General features: G+C 49.4%; 1 protein-coding gene across 1 annotated transcript in view; it reads left to right on the top strand.

Moving 5' to 3' along the window:
* The window catches only part of fhip1b (FHF complex subunit HOOK interacting protein 1B), an 80,615-nt gene that overhangs the window by 32,250 nt on the left and 29,241 nt on the right, over window positions 1-19,124 (top strand). Inside the window, exons 4-5 of the mRNA XM_090230466.1 lie at window positions 15,001-15,423; window positions 15,872-16,102. Of these exons, the coding sequence (XP_090086592.1) occupies window positions 15,001-15,423; window positions 15,872-16,102 (654 nt within the window). The remainder of the gene's footprint in view (window positions 1-15,000; window positions 15,424-15,871; window positions 16,103-19,124) is intronic.

The raw sequence follows: 19,124 nt of genomic DNA, 5'->3' as shown, positions 1-19,124 counted from the left end.
TCGTAACGGTTGGTATGTTACGATGTGAAACCAGTATATTGACACCTCGTAACGGTTCGTATCGCCATATGTTACGATGTGAAACCAGTTCATTGACACCTCGTAACGGTTGGTATGTTACGGTGTGAAACCAGTTCATTGACACCTCGTAACGGTTGGTATGTTACGGTGTGAAACCAGTTCATTGACACCTCGTAACGGTTCGTATCGCCATATGTTACGATGTGAAACCAGTTCATTGACACCTCGTAACGGTTGGTATGTTACGGTGTGAAACCAGTTCATTGACACCTCGTAACGGTTGGTATGTTACGGTGTGAAACCAGTTCATTGACACCTCGTAACGGTTGGTATGTTACGGTGTGAAACCAGTTCATTGACACCTCGTAACGGTTCGTATCGCCATATGTTACGGTGTGAAACCAGTTCATTGACACGCATCCCAAAATAATGAACGCGATTGCAAAACCAAATGCTTCTAACAGAAATAGTAACTTTTAACAAGATTTAATCATACGAGAATGATGTCTAGCTGTTTAGTTACACGGGGACATTATCACACAACATCAACTGGTTCAGGAAATGATTTTCTGAATGACAGTCAAGTGATAAAGAGCTGGTGTGATACTGCACGCGATTTAACAACGGCCAAGGTGAGGGAATTAATGTTCATCTGGAAGGACAGAACATTTGGGGTAGGTTGCACCAACATGGATTAGCTCTTTAAGCTGGATTAAATCAATGTTTTATCTTTTCATCTTGTTGCACCAAATTTTAAACCTAGTTTTAAATTAATACTAGTTAAATTCCTTTCTCTAAATCTAAATTTAGTTTTCACTTTAAAACCTAGATACATTTTAATATAAACCTAGACTAGAGGTTAATTCTAAACTGGTTCTTGAGGTGGTTGAACTGATTTTAAAAGGGCAGCATATCTACCCTGAAGAGACCAAAACGACAAGAGTTCCTCAGAGAATAATTACAGACAGGTTGAATCCCGTTGAGCTTTATGATAATGATGAGTTTTCAAGGAGATACCGCTTCTCCATGGACTCTTGTAATGCAACTGGAAAGAAAAGGTTGCGCCAACCATTAAGCATGGGAGTGATATGAACGAGGCTGGACACACACTACTTCAGCGCCTAAGGTTCTACGCAACCGGATTTTTCCAGATGGCGGATGTGGATCTTTTTGGACTCGTTATTGCAGTGGAGGTACTGTAGAACTTTGGCAGGGGACAAGGAGATGACTTACCTGAGGAGACTGTGGAGGTCCTACCCGAGGAGACTGTGGAGGTCCTACCCGAGGAGACTGTGGAGGGCCTACCCGAGGGGACTGTAGAGGAGGGCCTGCCCGAGGGGACTGTAGAGGAGGGCCTGCCCGAGGGGACTGTAGAGGAGGGCCTGCCCGAGGGGACTGTAGAGGAGGGCCTGCCCAGAGGGTACTGTATAGGAGTGCCTGCCCAGAGGGTACTGTATAGGAGTGCCTGCCCAGAGGGTACTGTATAGGAGTGCCTGCCCAGAGGGTACTGTAGAGGAAGGCCTGCCCAGAGGGGACTGTAGAGGAAGGCCTGCCCAGAGGGGACTGTAGAGGAAGGCCTGCCCAGAGGGGACTGTAGAGGAAGGCCTGCCCGAGGGGACTGTAGAGGAGGGCCTGCCCGAGGGGACTGTAGAGGAGGGCCTGCCCGAGGGGACTGTAGAGGAGGGCCTGCCCGAGGGGACTGTAGAGGAGGGCCTGCCCGAGGGGACTGTAGAGGAGGGCCTGCCCGAGGGGACTGTAGAGGAGGGCCTGCCCGAGGGGACTGTAGAGGAGGGCCTGCCCGAGGGGACTGTAGAGGAGGGCCTGCCCGAGGGGACTGTAGAGGAGGGCCTGCCCGAGGGGACTGTAGAGGAGGGCCTGCCAGAGGGGACTGTAGAGGAGGGCCTGCCCAGAGGGGACTGTAGAGGAGGGCCTGCCCAGAGGGGACTGTAGAGGAGGGCCTGCCCAGAGGGGACTGTAGAGGAGGGCCTGCCCAGAGGGGACTGTAGAGGAGGGCCTGCCCAGAGGGGACTGTAGAGGAAGGCCTGCCCAGAGGGGACTGTAGAGGAAGGCCTGCCCAGAGGGGACTGTAGAGGAAGGCCTGCCCGAGGGGACTGTAGAGGAGGGCCTGCCCGAGGGGACTGTAGAGGAGGGCCTGCCCGAGGGGACTGTAGAGGAGGGCCTGCCCGAGGGGACTGTAGAGGAGGGCCTGCCCGAGGGGACTGTAGAGGAGGGCCTGCCCGAGGGGACTGTAGAGGAGGGCCTGCCCGAGGGGACTGTAGAGGAGGGCCTGCCCGAGGGGACTGTAGAGGAGGGCCTGCCCGAGGGGACTGTAGAGGAGGGCCTGCCCGAGGGGACTGTAGAGGAGGGCCTGCCCGAGGGGACTGTAGAGGAGGGCCTGCCCGAGGGGACTGTAGAGGAGGGCCTGCCCAGAGGGGACTGTAGAGGAGGGCCTGCCCAGAGGGGACTGTAGAGGAGGGCCTGCCCAGAGGGGACTGTAGAGGAGGGCCTGCCCAGAGGGGACTGTAGAGGAGGGCCTGCCCAGAGGGGACTGTAGAGGAGGGCCTGCCCAGAGGGGACTGTAGAGGAGGGCCTGCCCAGAGGGGACTGTAGAGGAGGGCCTGCCCAGAGGGGACTGTAGAGGAGGGCCTGCCCAGAGGGGACTGTAGAGGAGGGCCTGCCCAGAGGGGACTGTAGAGGAGGGCCTGCCCAGAGGGGACTGTAGAGGAGGGCCTGCCCAGAGGGGACTGTAGAGGAGGGCCTGCCCAGAGGGGACTGTAGAGGAGGGCCTGCCCAGAGGGGACTGTAGAGGAGGGCCTGCCCAGAGGGGACTGTAGAGGAGGGCCTGCCCAGAGGGGACTGTAGAGGAGGGCCTGCCCAGAGGGGACAGTAGAGGAGGGCCTGCCCAGAGGGGACTGTAGAGGAGGGCCTGCCCAGAGGGGACTGTAGAGGAGGGCCTGCCCAGAGGGGACTGTAGAGGAGGGCCTGCCCAGAGGGGACTGTAGAGGAGGGCCTGCCCAGAGGGGACTGTAGAGGAGGGCCTGCCCAGAGGGGACTGTAGAGGAGGGCCTGCCCAGAGGGGACTGTAGAGGAGGGCCTATCTGAGGAGGGCCCCCCCAATTGCTTGGGAATGGATTGTTTTAATAAATAATGAATTCACAGTAGCTCTTTTTGTAAATTCAGGACCTCCAATCTGCAGTAGATTTTTCTCTCTCTCTCTCTCTCCAGCTCCAAAACATCAATATGAGTTTAGTTCATGTCAGTTCTGGGTTCGTTTGCTTGGTCTATCTGGTGTGTTTTGTTGTTGGCGCAACATCCAGGCACTGCTGTTTCTCCACAGCACAGGGTGTCAGCTCAACTCAAGGAAAGAACATGAAGAAAAGCACCTCCAGTTTTAGCAGGCTATTTTACGTGCCCGATTTGTACCACAGTTGAATTGTGGTCTATGATACGAGCAGCCTTGGTACGAATGATGCTGTTAACGTAACGGACCTGATAACGGTAACACTGTCGTGAAGTAGTATTAACGTTAGTTTTAACGTGCGCTATATTATGGCATCATTCATTCAATGACGCCATACAGCCAAAACAGCAGTATTTATTGGTGCCCCCGGGGCGGCATGGTAGCCTAGTGGTTAGAGTGTAGAGGCGGCAGGGTAACCTAGTGGTTAGAGTGTAGAGGCGGCAGGGTAGCCTAGTGGTTAGAGTGTAGAGGCGGCAGGGTAACCTAGTGGTTAGAGTGTAGAGGTGGCAGCGTAGCCTAGTGGTTAGAGTGTAGAGGCGGCAGGGTAACCTAGTGGTTAGAGTGTAGAGGCGGCAGGGTAGCCTAGTGGTTAGAGTGTAAAGGCGGCAGGGTAGTCTAGTGGTTAGAGTGTAGAGGAGGCAGGTAGTCTAGTGGTTAGAGTGTAGGGGTGGTAGGGTAGCCTAGTGGTTAGAGTGTAGAGGTGGTAGGGTAACCTAGTGGTTAGAGTGTAGAGGCGGCAGGGTAGCCTAGTGGTTAGAGTGTAGAGGCGGCAGGGTAGCCTAGTGGTTAGAGTGTAGAGGCGGCAGGGTAGCCTAGTGGTTAGAGTGTAAAGGCGGCAGGGTAGCCTAGTGGTTAGAGTGTAGAGGAGGCAGGGTAGCCTAGTGGTTAGAGTGTAGAAGAGGCAGGGTAGCCTAGTGGTTAGAGTGTAGGGGTGGCAGGGTAGCCTAGTGGTTAGAGTGTAAAGGCGGCAGGGTAGCCTAGTGGTTAGAGTGTAAAGGCGGCAGGGTAGCCTAGTGGTTAGAGTGTAGAGGAGGCAGGGTAGCCTAGTGGTTAGAGTGTAAAGGCGGCAGGGTAGCCTAGTGGTTAGAGTGTAGAGGAGGCAGGGTAGCCTAGTGGTTAGAGTGTAGGGATGGCAGGGTAGCCTAGTGGTTAGAGTGTAGAGGCGGCAGGGTAGCCTAGTGGTTAGAGTGTAGAGGCGGCAGGGTAGCCTAGTGGTTAGAGTGTAGGGGTGGCAGGGTAGCCTAGTGGTTAGAGTGTAAAGGCGGCAGGGTAGCCTAGTGGTTAGAGTGTAAAGGCGGCAGGGTAGCCTAGTGGTTAGAGTGTAAAGGCGGCAGGGTAGCCTAGTGGTTAGAGTGTAGAGGAGGCAGGGTAGCCTAGTGGTTAGAGTGTAAAGGCGGCAGGGTAGCCTAGTGGTTAGAGTGTAGAGGAGGCAGGGTAGCCTAGTGGTTAGAGTGTAGAGGAGGCAGGGTAGCCTAGTGGTTAGAGTGTAGGGGTGGCAGGGTAGCCTAGTGGTTAGAGTGTAAAGGCGGCAGGGTAGCCTAGTGGTTAGAGTGTAGAGGAGGCAGGGTAGCCTAGTGGTTAGAGTGTAAAGGCGGCAGGGTAGCCTAGTGGTTAGAGTGTAGAGGAGGCAGGGTAGCCTAGTGGTTAGAGTGTAGGGGTGGCAGGGTAGCCTAGTGGTTAGAGTGTAGAGGCGGCAGGGTAGACTAGTGGTTAGAGTGTAGAGGCGGCAGGGTAGCCTAGTGGTTAGAGTGTAGAGGCGGCAGGGTAGCCTAGTGGTTAGAGTGTAGAGGCGGCAGGGTAGCCTAGTGGTTAGAGTGTAGAGGCGGCAGGGTAGCCTAGTGGTTAGAGTGTAAAGGCGGCAGGGTAGCCTAGTGGTTAGAGTGTAGAGGAGGCAGGGTAGCCTAGTGGTTAGAGTGTAGGGGTGGCAGGGTAGCCTAGTGGTTAGAGTGTAAAGGCGGCAGGGTAGCCTAGTGGTTAGAGTGTAAAGGCGGCAGGGTAGCCTAGTGGTTAGAGTGTAGAGGAGGCAGGTTAGCCTAGTGGTTAGAGTGTAAAGGCGGCAGGGTAGCCTAGTGGTTAGAGTGTAGGGGTGGCAGGGTAGCCTAGTAGTTAGAGTGTAGAGGCGGCAGGGTAGCCTAGTGGTTAGAGTGTAGAGGCGGCAGGGTAGCCTAGTGGTTAGAGTGTAGAGGCGGCAGGGTAGCCTAGTGGTTAGAGTGTTGGACTAGTAACCGGAAGGTTGCAAGTTCAAATCCCCGAGCTGACATCTGTCGTTCTGCCCCTGAACAGGCAGTTAACCCACTGTTCCTAGGCCAGTTAACCCACTGTTCCTAGGCCGTCATTGAAAATAAGAATTTGTTCTTTAACTGACTAGTTAAATAAAGGTAAAATAAATGTAAAAAATTTTAAAAAGACTAAAGATATGCTACAGTCAGTCAATTTCCACACCTAACTAGCTGGAATGAAGCTAGTGTGTTAATAGTAGATATGTAAATGTCTCATTTTTTACTGCTTTAACGAATGTACCCCAGATACCCGTGTGTGTGTGTGTGTGGGGCAATGAAATTAAACATCCAACCATTGCCTTCGAATCGTGTTGTTGGTCCAGCAAACACTCAGAGGGTTGTGGGATCCTGTCCAGAAACGACACAAAGCCCCTTTATTATTCCTAGTTAGAGGTTGTTTCTGGACAGGACATGGATACTATGGTAGCTCAGTCAGTCTGGACAGGACATGGGTACTATGGTAGCTCAGTCAGTCTGGACAGGACATGGGTACTATGGCTATTATGGTAGCTCAGTCAGTCTGGACAGGACATGGGTACTATGGTAGCTCAGTCAGTCTGTACAGGACATGGGTACTATGGTAGCTCAGTCAGTCTGGACAGGATATGGGTATTATGGTAGCTCAGTCAGTCTGGACAGGACATGGGTATTATGGTAGCTCAGTCAGTCTGGACAGGACATGGGTACTATGGTAGCTCAGTCAGTCTGGACAGGACATGGGTACTATGGTAGCTCAGTCAGTCTGGACAGGACATGGGTACTATGGCTATTATGGTAGCTCAGTCAGTCTGGACAGGACATGGGTACTATGGTAGCTCAGTCAGTCTGTACAGGACATGGGTACTATGGTAGCTCAGTCAGTCTGGACAGGATATGGGTATTATGGTAGCTCAGTCAGTCTGGACAGGACATGGGTATTATGGTAGCTCAGTCAGTCTGGACAGGACATGGGTACTATGGTAGCTCAGTCAGTCTGGACAGGACATGGGTACTATGGTAGCTCAGTCAGTCTGGACAGGACATGGGTACTATGGTAGCTCAGTCAGTCTGGACAGGACATGGGTACTATGGTAGCTCAGTCAGTCTGGACAGGACATGGGTACTATGGTAGCTCAGTCAGTCTGTACAGGACATGGGTACTATGGTAGCTCAGTCAGTCTGGACAGGATATGGGTATTATGGTAGCTCAGTCAGTCTGGACAGGACATGGGTACTATGGTAGCTCAGTCAGTCTGGACAGGACATGGGTACTATGGTAGCTCAGTCAGTCTGGACAGGATATGGGTATTATGGTAGCTCAGTCAGTCTGGACAGGATATGGGTATTATGGTAGCTCAGTCAGTCTGGACAGGACATGGGTACTATGGGTATTATGGTAGCTCAGTTAGTCTGGACAGGACATGGGTAATATGGTAGCTCAGTCAGTCTGGACAGGACATGGGTACTATGGTAGCTCAGTCAGTCTGGACAGGACAAGGGTATTATGGGTACTATGGTAGCTCAGTCAGTCTGGACAGGACACGGGTATTATGGGTATTATTATGGTAGCTCAGTTAGTCTGGACAGGACATGGGTATTATGGGTATTATTATGGTAGCTCAGTCAGTCTGGACAGGGCATGGGTATTATGGGTATTATGGTAGCTCAGTTAGTCTGGACAGGACATGGGTATTATGGGTATTATTATGGTAGCTCAGTCAGTCTGGACAGGACTTTGGTATTATGGTAGCCCAGTCAGTCTGGACAGGATATGGGTATTATGGGTATTATTATGGTAGCTCAGTCAGTCTGGACAGGACAAGGGTATTATGGTAGCTCAGTCAGTCTGGACAGGACATGGGTATTATGGTAGCTCAGTCAGTCTGGACAGGACATGGGTATTATGGGTATTATGGTAGCTCAGTCAGTCTGGACAGGACAAGGGTATTATGGGTATTATGGTAGCTCAGTCAGTCTGGACAGGACATGGGTATTATGGGTATTATGGTAGCTCAGTCAGTCTGGACAGGACATGGGTATTATGGGTATTATGGTAGCTCAGTCAGTCTGGACAGGACATGGGTATTATTCTAGCTCAGTCAGTCTGGACAGGACATGGGTATTATGGGTATTATTATGGTAGCTCAGTCAGTCTGGACTGGACATGGGTATTATGGGTATTATTATGGTAGCTCAGTCAGTCTGGACAGGACATGGGTATCATGGGTATTATTATGGTATCTCAGTCAGTCTGGACAGGACAAGGGTATTATGGGTATTATTATGGTAGCTCAGTCAGTCTGGACAGGACATGGGTATTATGGTAGCTCAGTCAGTCTGGACAGGACATGGTTACTATGGTAGCTCAGTCAGTCTGGACAGGACATGGGTACTATGGGTATTATGGTAGCTCAGTCAGTCTGGACAGGACATGGGTATTATGGTAGCTCAGTCAGTCTGGACAGGACATGGTTACTATGGTAGCTCAGTCAGTCTGGACAGGACATGGGTACTATGGTAGCTCAGTCAGTCTGGACAGGACATGGGTACTATGGTATTATGGTAGCTCAGTCAGTCTGGACAGGACATGGGTATTATGGTAGCTCAGTCAGTCTGGACAGGACTTGGGTATTATGGTAGCCCAGTCAGTCTGGACAGGATATGGGTATTATTATGGTAGCTCAGTCAGTCTGGACAGGACATGGGTATTATGGTAGCTCAGTCAGTCTGGACAGGACATGGGTACTATGGTAGCTCAGTTAGTCTGGACAGGACATGGGTACTATGGTAGCTCAGTCAGTCTGGACAGGACATGGGTACTATGGTAGCTCAGTCAGTCTGGACAGGACATGGGTACTATGGTAGCTCAGTCAGTCTGGACAGGACAAGGGTATTATGGGTATTATGGTAGCTCAGTCAATCTTGCAATTTTCAAGGGGCGGCTCATGTTCCTGTAATATAAAAAATAAAAATAATAATTCAAAACACTAATTTGTGTTATTATAAATAACGCTTTATAATAACACAAATTGTGAAAATGATGATTCCCTTTTTGTGTAAGTGCTGTTTGGGGAATAAAAGGCCCGGAATTTCATCCTGTTCAGGTGGGATGGAATTTATGACACACGTGACCTCACAATGTAATCTGATTTATAATAGACCAATTACTGTTCATCTGGGTAAGGGGGTGGGCTCAAGACCATTCTATCAGCCAATCTGAGCTGTGTATGTAAATATCTTAATGTGTTTCCAAACACCCACACTATCCGACTAAGCTTTTTAAGGGCCAATGGAGGCTCAGGGATATAAACGAGGTATTTAAAAACATTTTTTTTTTTTTTTAATACAGTGATTTAACATGACAATGACAGCATGAGGGCTTCAATAGCAAATACTTGCTTCCTCTGTCCTTGGGAGTATCTCAATGGCATTTTCCTTGATTCATTGCATCCTCTCTCCTTTTCTCCTCCATCAAAACCCATTGGATGAGAAGGTCAGAGGTCCCTCCCCTGTTGTCATCTTATCCAATGGGTTGTGAGGAATCAGCAAAATGCAATTGAGATTCTCCTCTTCTTTCCCCCATTCCTCACTTCCCTCTCAAAGCTCATTGGGGGAGAGGAAAGTGGTTCCTCGCCTCAGGCTACAATGCACTTACCCACACAATGCTTGTAGAGTTTACTGATTTTATAAGGATTTCATTGTTTGTTATTCTCTATGCTTTTTCTGACAGAACACGTTGTATTGTATTATATTATTATATCAACTATGAACGCAGAAAGAAATGTTGCCGTTTTATCTTTTGTAATTCTTCAGGAATGTTTAAGATGGCTATAAATGAAAGAGAAGTTGACGACTAAAGCACAAACAGTCCCGGCAACTAGCCACGACAAAGAAACATACGGTTTCATGTGACATTGATGTGTTGTTGTTGCTAGGTGGAGTTCTGGTCTCGCTGTGCCTACCTAGACTTTTATTCCTGGAATGACACATGTGGAGCTGCAAGAAAATCACTTTCTATGTCTTTATCTATAGAAATAGACCTATCCGGGGAGGGTTATTATGTGTATGGACAGTGGAGGCACTTTCTATGTCTTTATCTATCGAAATAGACCTATCCGGGGAGGGTTATTATGTGTATGGAGAGTGGAGGCACTTTCTATGTCTTTATCTATAGAAATAGACCTATCCGGGGAGGGTTATTATGTGTATGGAGAGTGGAGGCACTTTCTATGTCTTTATCTATAGAAATAGACCTATCCGGGGAGGGTTATTATGTGTATGGAGAGTGGAGGCACTTTCTATGTCTTTCGGCCTCATTGTATACTGGTATGTGTGAAGTGCCTGCAAAGCGTGTGCATGGGGGGTGTGAGTCAATAGGTGTGGGTGGGTGCCTGGCTGTGAAGAAGGATGGACCAGCCTGTGAATAGTCAGCTCCCATCAGTACGTTTTTGATTGACCCTTTTTAGAGTTTTTCTTGAAGAGCCGGTCACATCATGCCAAGAGAGGCCATTTTATGACCAGCAGAAGCAGCATCTCAAGGCCTCTACTGACTTAGGACTGCAGGAAAGGGATGTTTCCCCCACGAGTCTCTGGTGTTCCCGGGTTGTCTTGTTTGCAGTCGCATTTTGCTGTGTATCTCGAGAGGTTCTCTGGGCCTAGTCTGCAGCATAATAATTTTTTATTTTATTTATTTCACCTTTATTTAACCAGGTAGGCTAGTTGAGAACACCTTTATTTAACCAGGTAGGCTAGTTGAGAACACCTTTATTTAACCAGGTAGGCTAGTTGAGAACACCTTTATTTAACCGGGTAGGCTAGTTGAGAACACCTTTATTTAACCAGGTAGGCTAGTTGAGAACACCTTTATTTAACCAGGTAGGCTAGTTGAGAACACCTTTATTTAACCAGGTAGGCTAGTTGAGAACACCTTTATTTAACCAGGTAGGCTAGTTGAGAACACCTTTATTTAACCAGGTAGGCTAGTTGAGAACACCTTTATTTAACCAGGTAGGCTAGTTGAGAACACCTTTATTTAACCAGGTAGGCTAGTTGAGAACACCTTTATTTAACCAGGTAGGCTAGTTGAGAACACCTTTATTTAACCAGGTAGGCTAGTTGAGAACACCTTTATTTAACCAGGTAGGCTAGTTGAGAACACCTTTATTTAACCAGGTAGGCTAGTTGAGAACACCTTTATTTAACCAGGTAGGCTAGTTGAGAACACCTTTATTTAACCAGCTAGGCTAGTTGAGAACACCCTTATTTAACCAGGTAGGCTAGTTGAGAACACCTTTATTTAACCAGGTAGGCTAGTTGAGAACACCTTTATTTAACCAGGTAGGCTAGTTGAGAACACCTTTATTTAACCAGGTAGGCTAGTTGAGAACACCTTTATTTAACCAGGTAGGCTAGTTGAGAACACCTTTATTTAACCAGGTAGGCTAGTTGAGAACACCTTTATTTAACCAGGTAGGCTAGTTGAGAACACCTTTATTTAACCAGGTAGGCTAGTTGAGAACACCTTTATTTAACCAGGTAGGCTAGTTGAGAACACCTTTATTTAACCAGGTAGGCTAGTTGAGAACACCTTTATTTAACCAGGTAGGCTAGTTGAGAACACCTTTATTTAACCAGGTAGGCTAGTTGAGAACACCTTTATTTAACCGGGTAGGCTAGTTGAGAACACCTTTATTTAACCGGGTAGGCTAGTTGAGAACACCTTTATTTAACCGGGTAGGCTAGTTGAGAACACCTTTATTTAACCGGGTAGGCTAGTTGAGAACACCTTTATTTAACCGGGTAGGCTAGTTGAGAACACCTTTATTTAACCGGGTAGGCTAGTTGAGAACACCTTTATTTAACCGGGTAGGCTAGTTGAGAACACCTTTATTTAACCGGGTAGGCTAGTTGAGAACACCTTTATTTAACCGGGTAGGCTAGTTGAGAACACCTTTATTTAACCGGGTAGGCTAGTTGAGAACACCTTTATTTAACCGGGTAGGCTAGTTGAGAACACCTTTATTTAACCGGGTAGGCTAGTTGAGAACACCTTTATTTAACCGGGTAGGCTAGTTGAGAACAAGTTCTCATTTACAATTGCGACCTGGCCAAGATAAAGCAAAGCAGTTCGACACATACAACGACACAGAGTTACACATGGAATAAAACAAACATACAGTCAATAATACAGTATAAACAAGTCTATATACGATGTGAGCAAATGAGGTGAGATAAGGGAGGTAAAGGCAAAAAGGCCATGGTGGCAAAGTAGATACAATATAGCATGTAAAACACTGGAATGGTAGATTTGCAATGGGAGAATGTGCAAAGTAGAAATAAAAATAATGGGGGTGCAAAGGAGCAAACTAAATAAATTAAATACAGTAGGGAAAAGAGGTAGTTGTTTGGGCTAAATTATAGGTGGGCTATGTACAGGTGCAGTAATCTGTGAGCTGCTCTGACAGTTGGTGCTTAAAGCTAGTGAGGGAGATAAGTGTTTCCAGTTTCAGAGATTTTTGTAGTTTGTTCCAGTCATTGGCAGCAGAGAACTGGAAGGAGAGGCGGCCAAAGAAAGAATTGGTTTTGGGGGTGACTAGAGAGATATACCTGCTGGAGCGTGTGCTACAGGTGGGAGATGCAATGGTGACCAGCGAGCTGAGATAAGGGGGGACTTTACCTAGCAGGGTCTTGTAGATGACATGGAGCCAGTGGGTTTGGCGACGAGTATGAAGCGAGGGCCAGCACAACGAGAGCGTACAGGTCGCAATGGTGGGTAGTATATGGGGCTTTGGTGACAAAACGGATTGCACTGTGATAGACTGCATCCAATTTGTTGATTAGGGCATTGGAGGCTATTTTGTAAATGACATCGCCGAAGTCGAGGATTGGTAGGATGGTCAGTTTTACAAGGGTATGTTTGGCAGCATGAGTGAAGGATGCTTTGTTGCGAAATAGGAAGCCAATTCTAGATTTAACTTTGGATTTGAGATGTTTGATATGGGTCTGGAAGGAGAGTTTACAGTCTAACCAGACACCTAAGTATTTGTAGTTGTCCACGTATTCTAAGTCGGAGCCGTCCAGAGTAGTAATGTTGGACAGGCGGGTAGGTACAGGTAGCGATCGGTTGAAGAGCATGCATTTAGTTTTACTTGTATTTAAGAGCAATTGGAGGCCACGGAAGGAGAGTTGTATGGCATTGAAGCTTGCCTGGAGGTTTGTTAACAGTGTCCAAAGAAGTGCCAGAAGTATACAGAATGGTGTCGTCTGCGTAGAGGTGGATCAGAGACTCACCAGCAGCAAGAGCGACCTCATTGATGTATACAGAGAAGAGAGTCGGTCCAAGAATTGAACCCTGTGGCACCCCCATAGAGACTGCCAGAGGTCCGGACAGCAGACCCTCCGATTTGACACACTGAACTCTATCAGAGAAGTAGTTGGTGAACCAGGCGAGGCAATCATTTGAGAAACCAAGGCTGTCGAGTCTGCCGATGAGAATGTGGTGATTGACAAAAGTCGAAAGCCTTGGCCAGATCAATGAATACGGCTGCGCAGTAATGTTTCTTATCGATGGCGGTTAAGATATCATTTAGGACCTTGAGCGTGGCTGAGGTGCACCCATGACCAGCTCTGAAACCAGATTGCATAGCAGAGAAGGTATGGTGAGATTCGAAATGGTCGGTAATCTGTTTGTTGACTTGGCTTTCGAAGACCTTAGAAAGGCATGGTAGGATTGGATAGGGTCCAGATTTTGCAGCTCATTCAGAACATCAGCTGAGCAGATTTGGGAGAAGGAGAAATGGGGAAGGCTTGGGCGAGTTGCTGTTGGGGGTGCAGTGCTGTTGACAGGGGTAGGAGTAGCCAGGTGGAAAGCATGGCCAGCCGTAGAAAAATGCTTATTGAAATTCTCAATTATGGTGGATTTATCAGTGGTGACAGTGTTTCCTATCTTCAGTGCAGTGGGCAGCTGGGAGGAGGGGTTCTTATTCTCAATGGACTTTACAGTGTCCCCGAACTTTTTTGAGTTAGTGTTGCAGGAAGCAAATTTCTGCTTGAAAAAGCTGCCTTGGCTTTTCTAACTGCCTGTGTATAATGGTTTCTAGCTTCCCTGAACAGCTGCATATCACGGGGGCTGTTGGATGCTAATGCAGAACGCCATAGGATGTTTTTTTGTTGGTTAAGGGCAGTCAGGTCTGGGGAGAACCAAGGGCTATATCTATTCCTGGTTCTAAATTTCTTGAATGGGGCATGTTTATTTAAGATGGTTAGGAAGGCATTTTTTTAAAATAACCAGGCATCCTCTACTGACGGGATGAGATCAATATCCTTCCAGGATACCCCGGCCAGGTCGATTAGAAAGGCCTGCTCGCTGAAGTGTTTCAGGGAGCGTTTTACAGGGATGAGTGGAGGTCGTTTGACCTCTGACCCATTACGGATGCAGGCAATGAGGCAGTGATCGCTGAGATCTTGGTTGAAGACAGCAGAGGTGTATTTAGAGCGCAAGTTGGTTAGGATGATATCTATGAGGGTGCCCGTGTGAATGTGGAATGTGGAGTGCCCGAATGTGGAATCACTGCAGACAGCAGGGTGTTTTACTGCCAGGGTTCTGGAATCACTGCAAACAGCAGAGTGTTTTACTGCCAGGGTTCTGGAATCACTGCAAACAGCAGAGTGTTTTACTGCCAGGGTTCTGGAATCACTGCAAACAGCAGAGTGTTTTACTGCCAGGGTTCTGGAATCACTGCAAACAGCAGGGTGTTTTACTGCCAGGGCTCTGGAATCACTGCAAACAGCAGAGTGTTTTACTGCCAGGGTTCTGGAATCACTGCAAACAGCAGGGTGTTTTACTGCCAGGGCTCTGGAATCACTGCAAACACCAGGGTGTTTTACTGCCAGGGTTCTGGAATCACTGCAGACAGCAGGATGTTTTACTGCCAGGGTTCTGGAAAAACGACCCGACGCGCCACGACCCGATACGCCGTGACCCACCACGCCACGACCCAACACGCCGTGACCCACCACGACACGACCCGACCCGACACGACCCGACACGCCACGACCCGACACGCCACGACCCGACACTACGACCCGACACACCTCGACACGACCCGACACGCCACGACCCGACACTACGACCCGACACACCACGACCCGACACACCACGACACGACACAAGCAGACCTCTCAGTCTAGAAACATTCTTCCTGCTTGTTCGATGGTCATGTTGCAGTCTTTCTCTGGCTGTTAGGAGTCAACACACACACACACACACACACACACGTGTATCATAACATGTGTTTTGTCGATGTTTCCTTTCTTCCTTTCTATGTGAACAAAGTTAAGAATTGAAATGATTGACGGAACAACGCAGTTAGTATTTAATGATTTTAAATCTAGACAACACTCAGGATGAAAAGAAAAACAGTGTTCAAGACCCCACATTCATCTGTAAAACACACTCACCTCTCTCTCCTTCTGCTGTAGTTGTCCTGGGTACTGGAGCAGCAGGAGCCGTCAGGATGCAGCGATGACCTCACCGCGGTGCGGAACCACACCGATCAGATGCTGTGCCTCCTGGCTGAAGAGCGTCCGGGGGAAGTGGGCGAGGGCCCCCCCGGGACGTTAACTTCCGGGAACGTCCCCCCGGTGGGACCCATCCTGGGTCTGGTGGTGACCGAGAACGTCCTGGAGCGAGTGGTGCAGTGGCACCTGCGTCGCGGATTGGACCCCGACAGCCAGGGGGCGTTACTCAAGCTGTTCGAGATGCTGATAGGCCAGTCTCAGCAGCCCTTGCTCCAACACAAGGCGGTGCTGCAACCTCTACTGGGTCTGCTGGGGGCCTGTGCTGAGCCCCAGCTGGGCTGCCCTCCCTCTCTGGAGAACAGTCTGGTACTGCTGCTCAACCAGGTGGGAGGAACAGCGGAACAGGGCCTCCTCTCTAGTAGGGATCTCCTCTGTACAAGCACCATTCCATACCTATCTAGTTACATGGGCTCTGATACGATACAGGAACAATACGTTTAGTTTCGAAACGATTCGGTATCTGTAAAGCACTCTGTGACAACTGCTGGAGGAAAAAGGGATTTATAAAATACGATTGATTGATTGATTGATTGAACGAGGTGTGGATCATGGAGGCACGGAAGGCATTTAGCTAAAAAAAAAAAGTAGCATGAACTATCGTTTTGTGCTGTCTGAACCTTTTCTTATCCATATAATGTACTCTTAACTGTTAGTAGGATTGTTCTAAAGGTTTCTTCTGGCTTGAAAAGGGGCTTAAGTGGTGGACATTGTGTTGTTTTAATTTGTTTTCATGTTTCCTGAACTGAATAAGATATTCTGCTCTCATCACCAGATCTGTGTGTCGATGGCGCGTGCCCCTGCGGTGTTGGAGCTGTTGTTCAGGTCGGCCCCGGCCCAACACGGTCCTACCAACCTGCTCATCTTCTCCCTGCTGGTCCCCTTCCTCCACCGTGACGGGGCCATCGGACAGCAGGCCCGAGACGCCCTGCTCCTCGTCATGGCAACCTCCGCCAGCAACCAGGGCGTGGCACGCTACATCGCAGAGAACTCCTACTTCTGCCCGGTGAGTGATCGATCAATTCATCACGTGTATTTTAGAAAGCCCCTTTTCCATCATCAGTTGTCACAAAGTGCTTTACAGAAACCCAGGCTAAAAAACCCAGAGAGAAAGCAATGCAGAGGGTTTGGAAAATCTACCTAGAATGCAGGAACCTAGGAAGAAACCTAGAGAAGAGCCATGCTCTGATGGCTGGCCACTCTTCTGGCTGTGCCGGGTAGACAGGAACCAGGGTCTGAGGGCTGGCCACTCTTCTGGCTGTGCCGGGTAGACAGGAACCAGGGTCTGAGGGCTGGCCACTCTACTGGCTGTGCCGGGTGGACAGGAACCAGGGTCTGAGGGCTGGCCACTCTACTGGCTGTGCCGGGTAGACAGGAACCAGGCTCTGAGGGCTGGCCACTCTTCTGGCTGTGCCGGGTAGACAGGAACCAGGGTCTGAGGGCTGGCCACTCTTCTGGCTGTGCCGGGTAGACAGGAACCAGGGTCTGAGGGCTGGCCACTCTTCTGGCTGTGCCGGGTAGACAGGAACCAGGGTCTGAGGGCTGGCCAGTCCTCTACTGGCTGTGCCGGGTAGACAGGAACCAGGGTCTGAGGGGTGGCCAGTCCTCTTCTGGCTGTACCGGGTAGACAGGAACCAGGGTCTGAGGGCTGGCCAGTCCTCTACTGGCTGTACTGGGCAGACAGGAACCAGGGTCTGAGGGCTGCCGGTTAGAGATTCAAGAGTCCCATGTTTTTCAAGACGTGAACCAAGGGGTTGTGGGTGTTATGGACCGTTATGATACCTCTTTCACTGACCATTCATTCTGTTCTTTCACTTGTGGTTTGAAGAAAACCTTAGAAAATCCAGTTGGCTAGAGGAGAGCGTTACGAATCAACTACCTCGGGGGGGCGATGAGATTAGCTGGTGTAGAGTTGTGGATTACCTGGATTCTAAAGAAACCCCCCTGATCTAGAACAGACACCCTGACAACACTCTACATGGTTTTAAACCCAGGATTAATTCAATATTGCCTCACTAACTTTGTCTGTGTGTTTGTGGGCTGATTTTGTTATCTCACTGAGGATCTGGAACGTTTCCTGCTGACTGACAGACACATGCTGATCTCACGGTGATGATGATGACTGTGTGTGTGTGTGAGATAAGAGGAAAGAGAAGTCTGTGGTTAATCTTCCTCCTCCTCGTCTTCCTCGTCAACCAGTCCTCTTAACTGATAGATAATGTCTTATCAACGTTTCATATTGGTCCTGTCACTCTGATGTGTACCGTTGAACCTGAAATTACTGGACCAGTTGGAGCTTGCCCTTTGAACCCGAGTCAGTCCAGGTGGCCATTTTGATTAATTGTTTAGCAGTCTTATGGTTTGAGGGTAGAAGATAGTAAGGAGCCTTTTGGTCCTAGACTTGGCGCTCCGGTACCGCTTGCCGTGCGGTAGCAGTCTCTCTCCCTGTGTCTCTCTCTTTCTGTGTCCCTGTCTCTCTCGCTCTCTTGCTCTCTCGCTCTCTTGCTCTCTCGCTCTGTCTCTCTCTCTTCCACCACCACCACCACAAAATAATGGTTAGCTAGCTACAGGCCAGTCTCCTGCTGCAGTGTTAACTAGCTACAGTCTACAGGCCAGTCTCCTGCTGCAGTGTTAACTAGCTACAGTCTACAGGCCAGTCTCCTGCTGCAGTGTTAACTAGCTACAGTCTACAGGCCAGTCTCCTGCTGCAGTGTTAACTAGCTACAGTCTACAGGCCAGTCTCCTGCTGCAGTGTTAACTAGCTACAGTCTACAGGCCAGTCTCCTGCTGCAGTGTCAACTAGCTACAGTCTACAGACCAGTCTCCTGCTGCAGTGTCAACTAGCTACAGTCTACAGGCCAGTCTCCTGCTGCAGTGTTAACTAGCTACAGTCTACAGGCCAGTCTCCTGCTGCAGTGTTAACTAGCTACAGTCTACAGGCCAGTCTCCTGCTGCAGTGTTAACTAGCTACAGTCTACAGGCCAGTCTCCTGCTGCAGTGTTAACTAGCTACAGTCTACAGACCAGTCTCCTGCTGCAGTGTCAACTAGCTACAGTCTACAGGCCAGTCTCCTGCTGCAGTGTCAACTAGCTACAGTCTACAGGCCATTCTCCTGCTGCAGTGTTAACTAGCTACAGTCTACAGACCAGTCTCCTGCTGCAGTGTTAACTAGCTACAGTCTACAGGCCAGTCTCCTGCTGCAGTGTCAACTAGCTACAGTCTACAGGCCAGTCTCCTGCTGCAGTGTTAACTAGCTACAGTCTACAGGCCAGTCTCCTGCTGCAGTGTTAACTAGCTACAGTCTACAGGCCAGTCTCCTGCTGCAGTGTTAACTAGCTACAGTCTACAGACCAGTCTCCTGCTGCAGTGTCAACTAGCTACAGTCTACAGGCCAGTCTCCTGCTGCAGTGTCAACTAGCTACAGTCTACAGGCCAGTCTCCTGCTGCAGTGTCAACTAGCTACAGTCTACAGGCCAGTCTCCTGCTGCAGTGTTAACTAGCTACAGTCTACAGACCAGTCTCCTGCTGCAGTGTCAACTAGCTACAGTCTACAGGCCAGTCTCCTGCTGCAGTGTCAACTAGCTACAGTCTACAGGCCAGTCTCCTGCTGCAGTGTTAACTAGCTACAGTCTACAGACCAGTCTCCTGCTGCAGTGTTAACTAGCTACAGTCTACAGGCCAGTCTCCTGCTGCAGTGTCAACTAGCTACAGTCTACAGGCCAGTCTCCTGCTGCAGTGTTAACTAGCTACAGTCTACAGGCCAGTCTCCTGCTGCAGTGTTAACTAGCTACAGTCTACAGACCAGTCTCCTGCTGCAGTGTCAACTAGCTACAGTCTACAGGCCAGTCTCCTGCTGCAGTGTCAACTAGCTACAGTCTACAGGCCAGTCTCCTGCTGCAGTGTCAACTAGCTACAGTCTACAGGCCAGTCTCCTGCTGCAGTGTTAACTAGCTACAGTCTACAGGCCAGTCTCCTGCTGCAGTGTCAACTAGCTACAGTCTACAGGCCAGTCTCCTGCTGCAGTGTCA

This window comes from Oncorhynchus mykiss, chromosome 3 (genome assembly GCF_057628025.1).
Source record: "Oncorhynchus mykiss isolate SJ-2025 chromosome 3, ASM5762802v1, whole genome shotgun sequence".
Lineage (NCBI taxonomy): Eukaryota > Metazoa > Chordata > Actinopteri > Salmoniformes > Salmonidae > Oncorhynchus > Oncorhynchus mykiss.
This window is presented reverse-complemented; position numbering and strand designations above follow the sequence as displayed.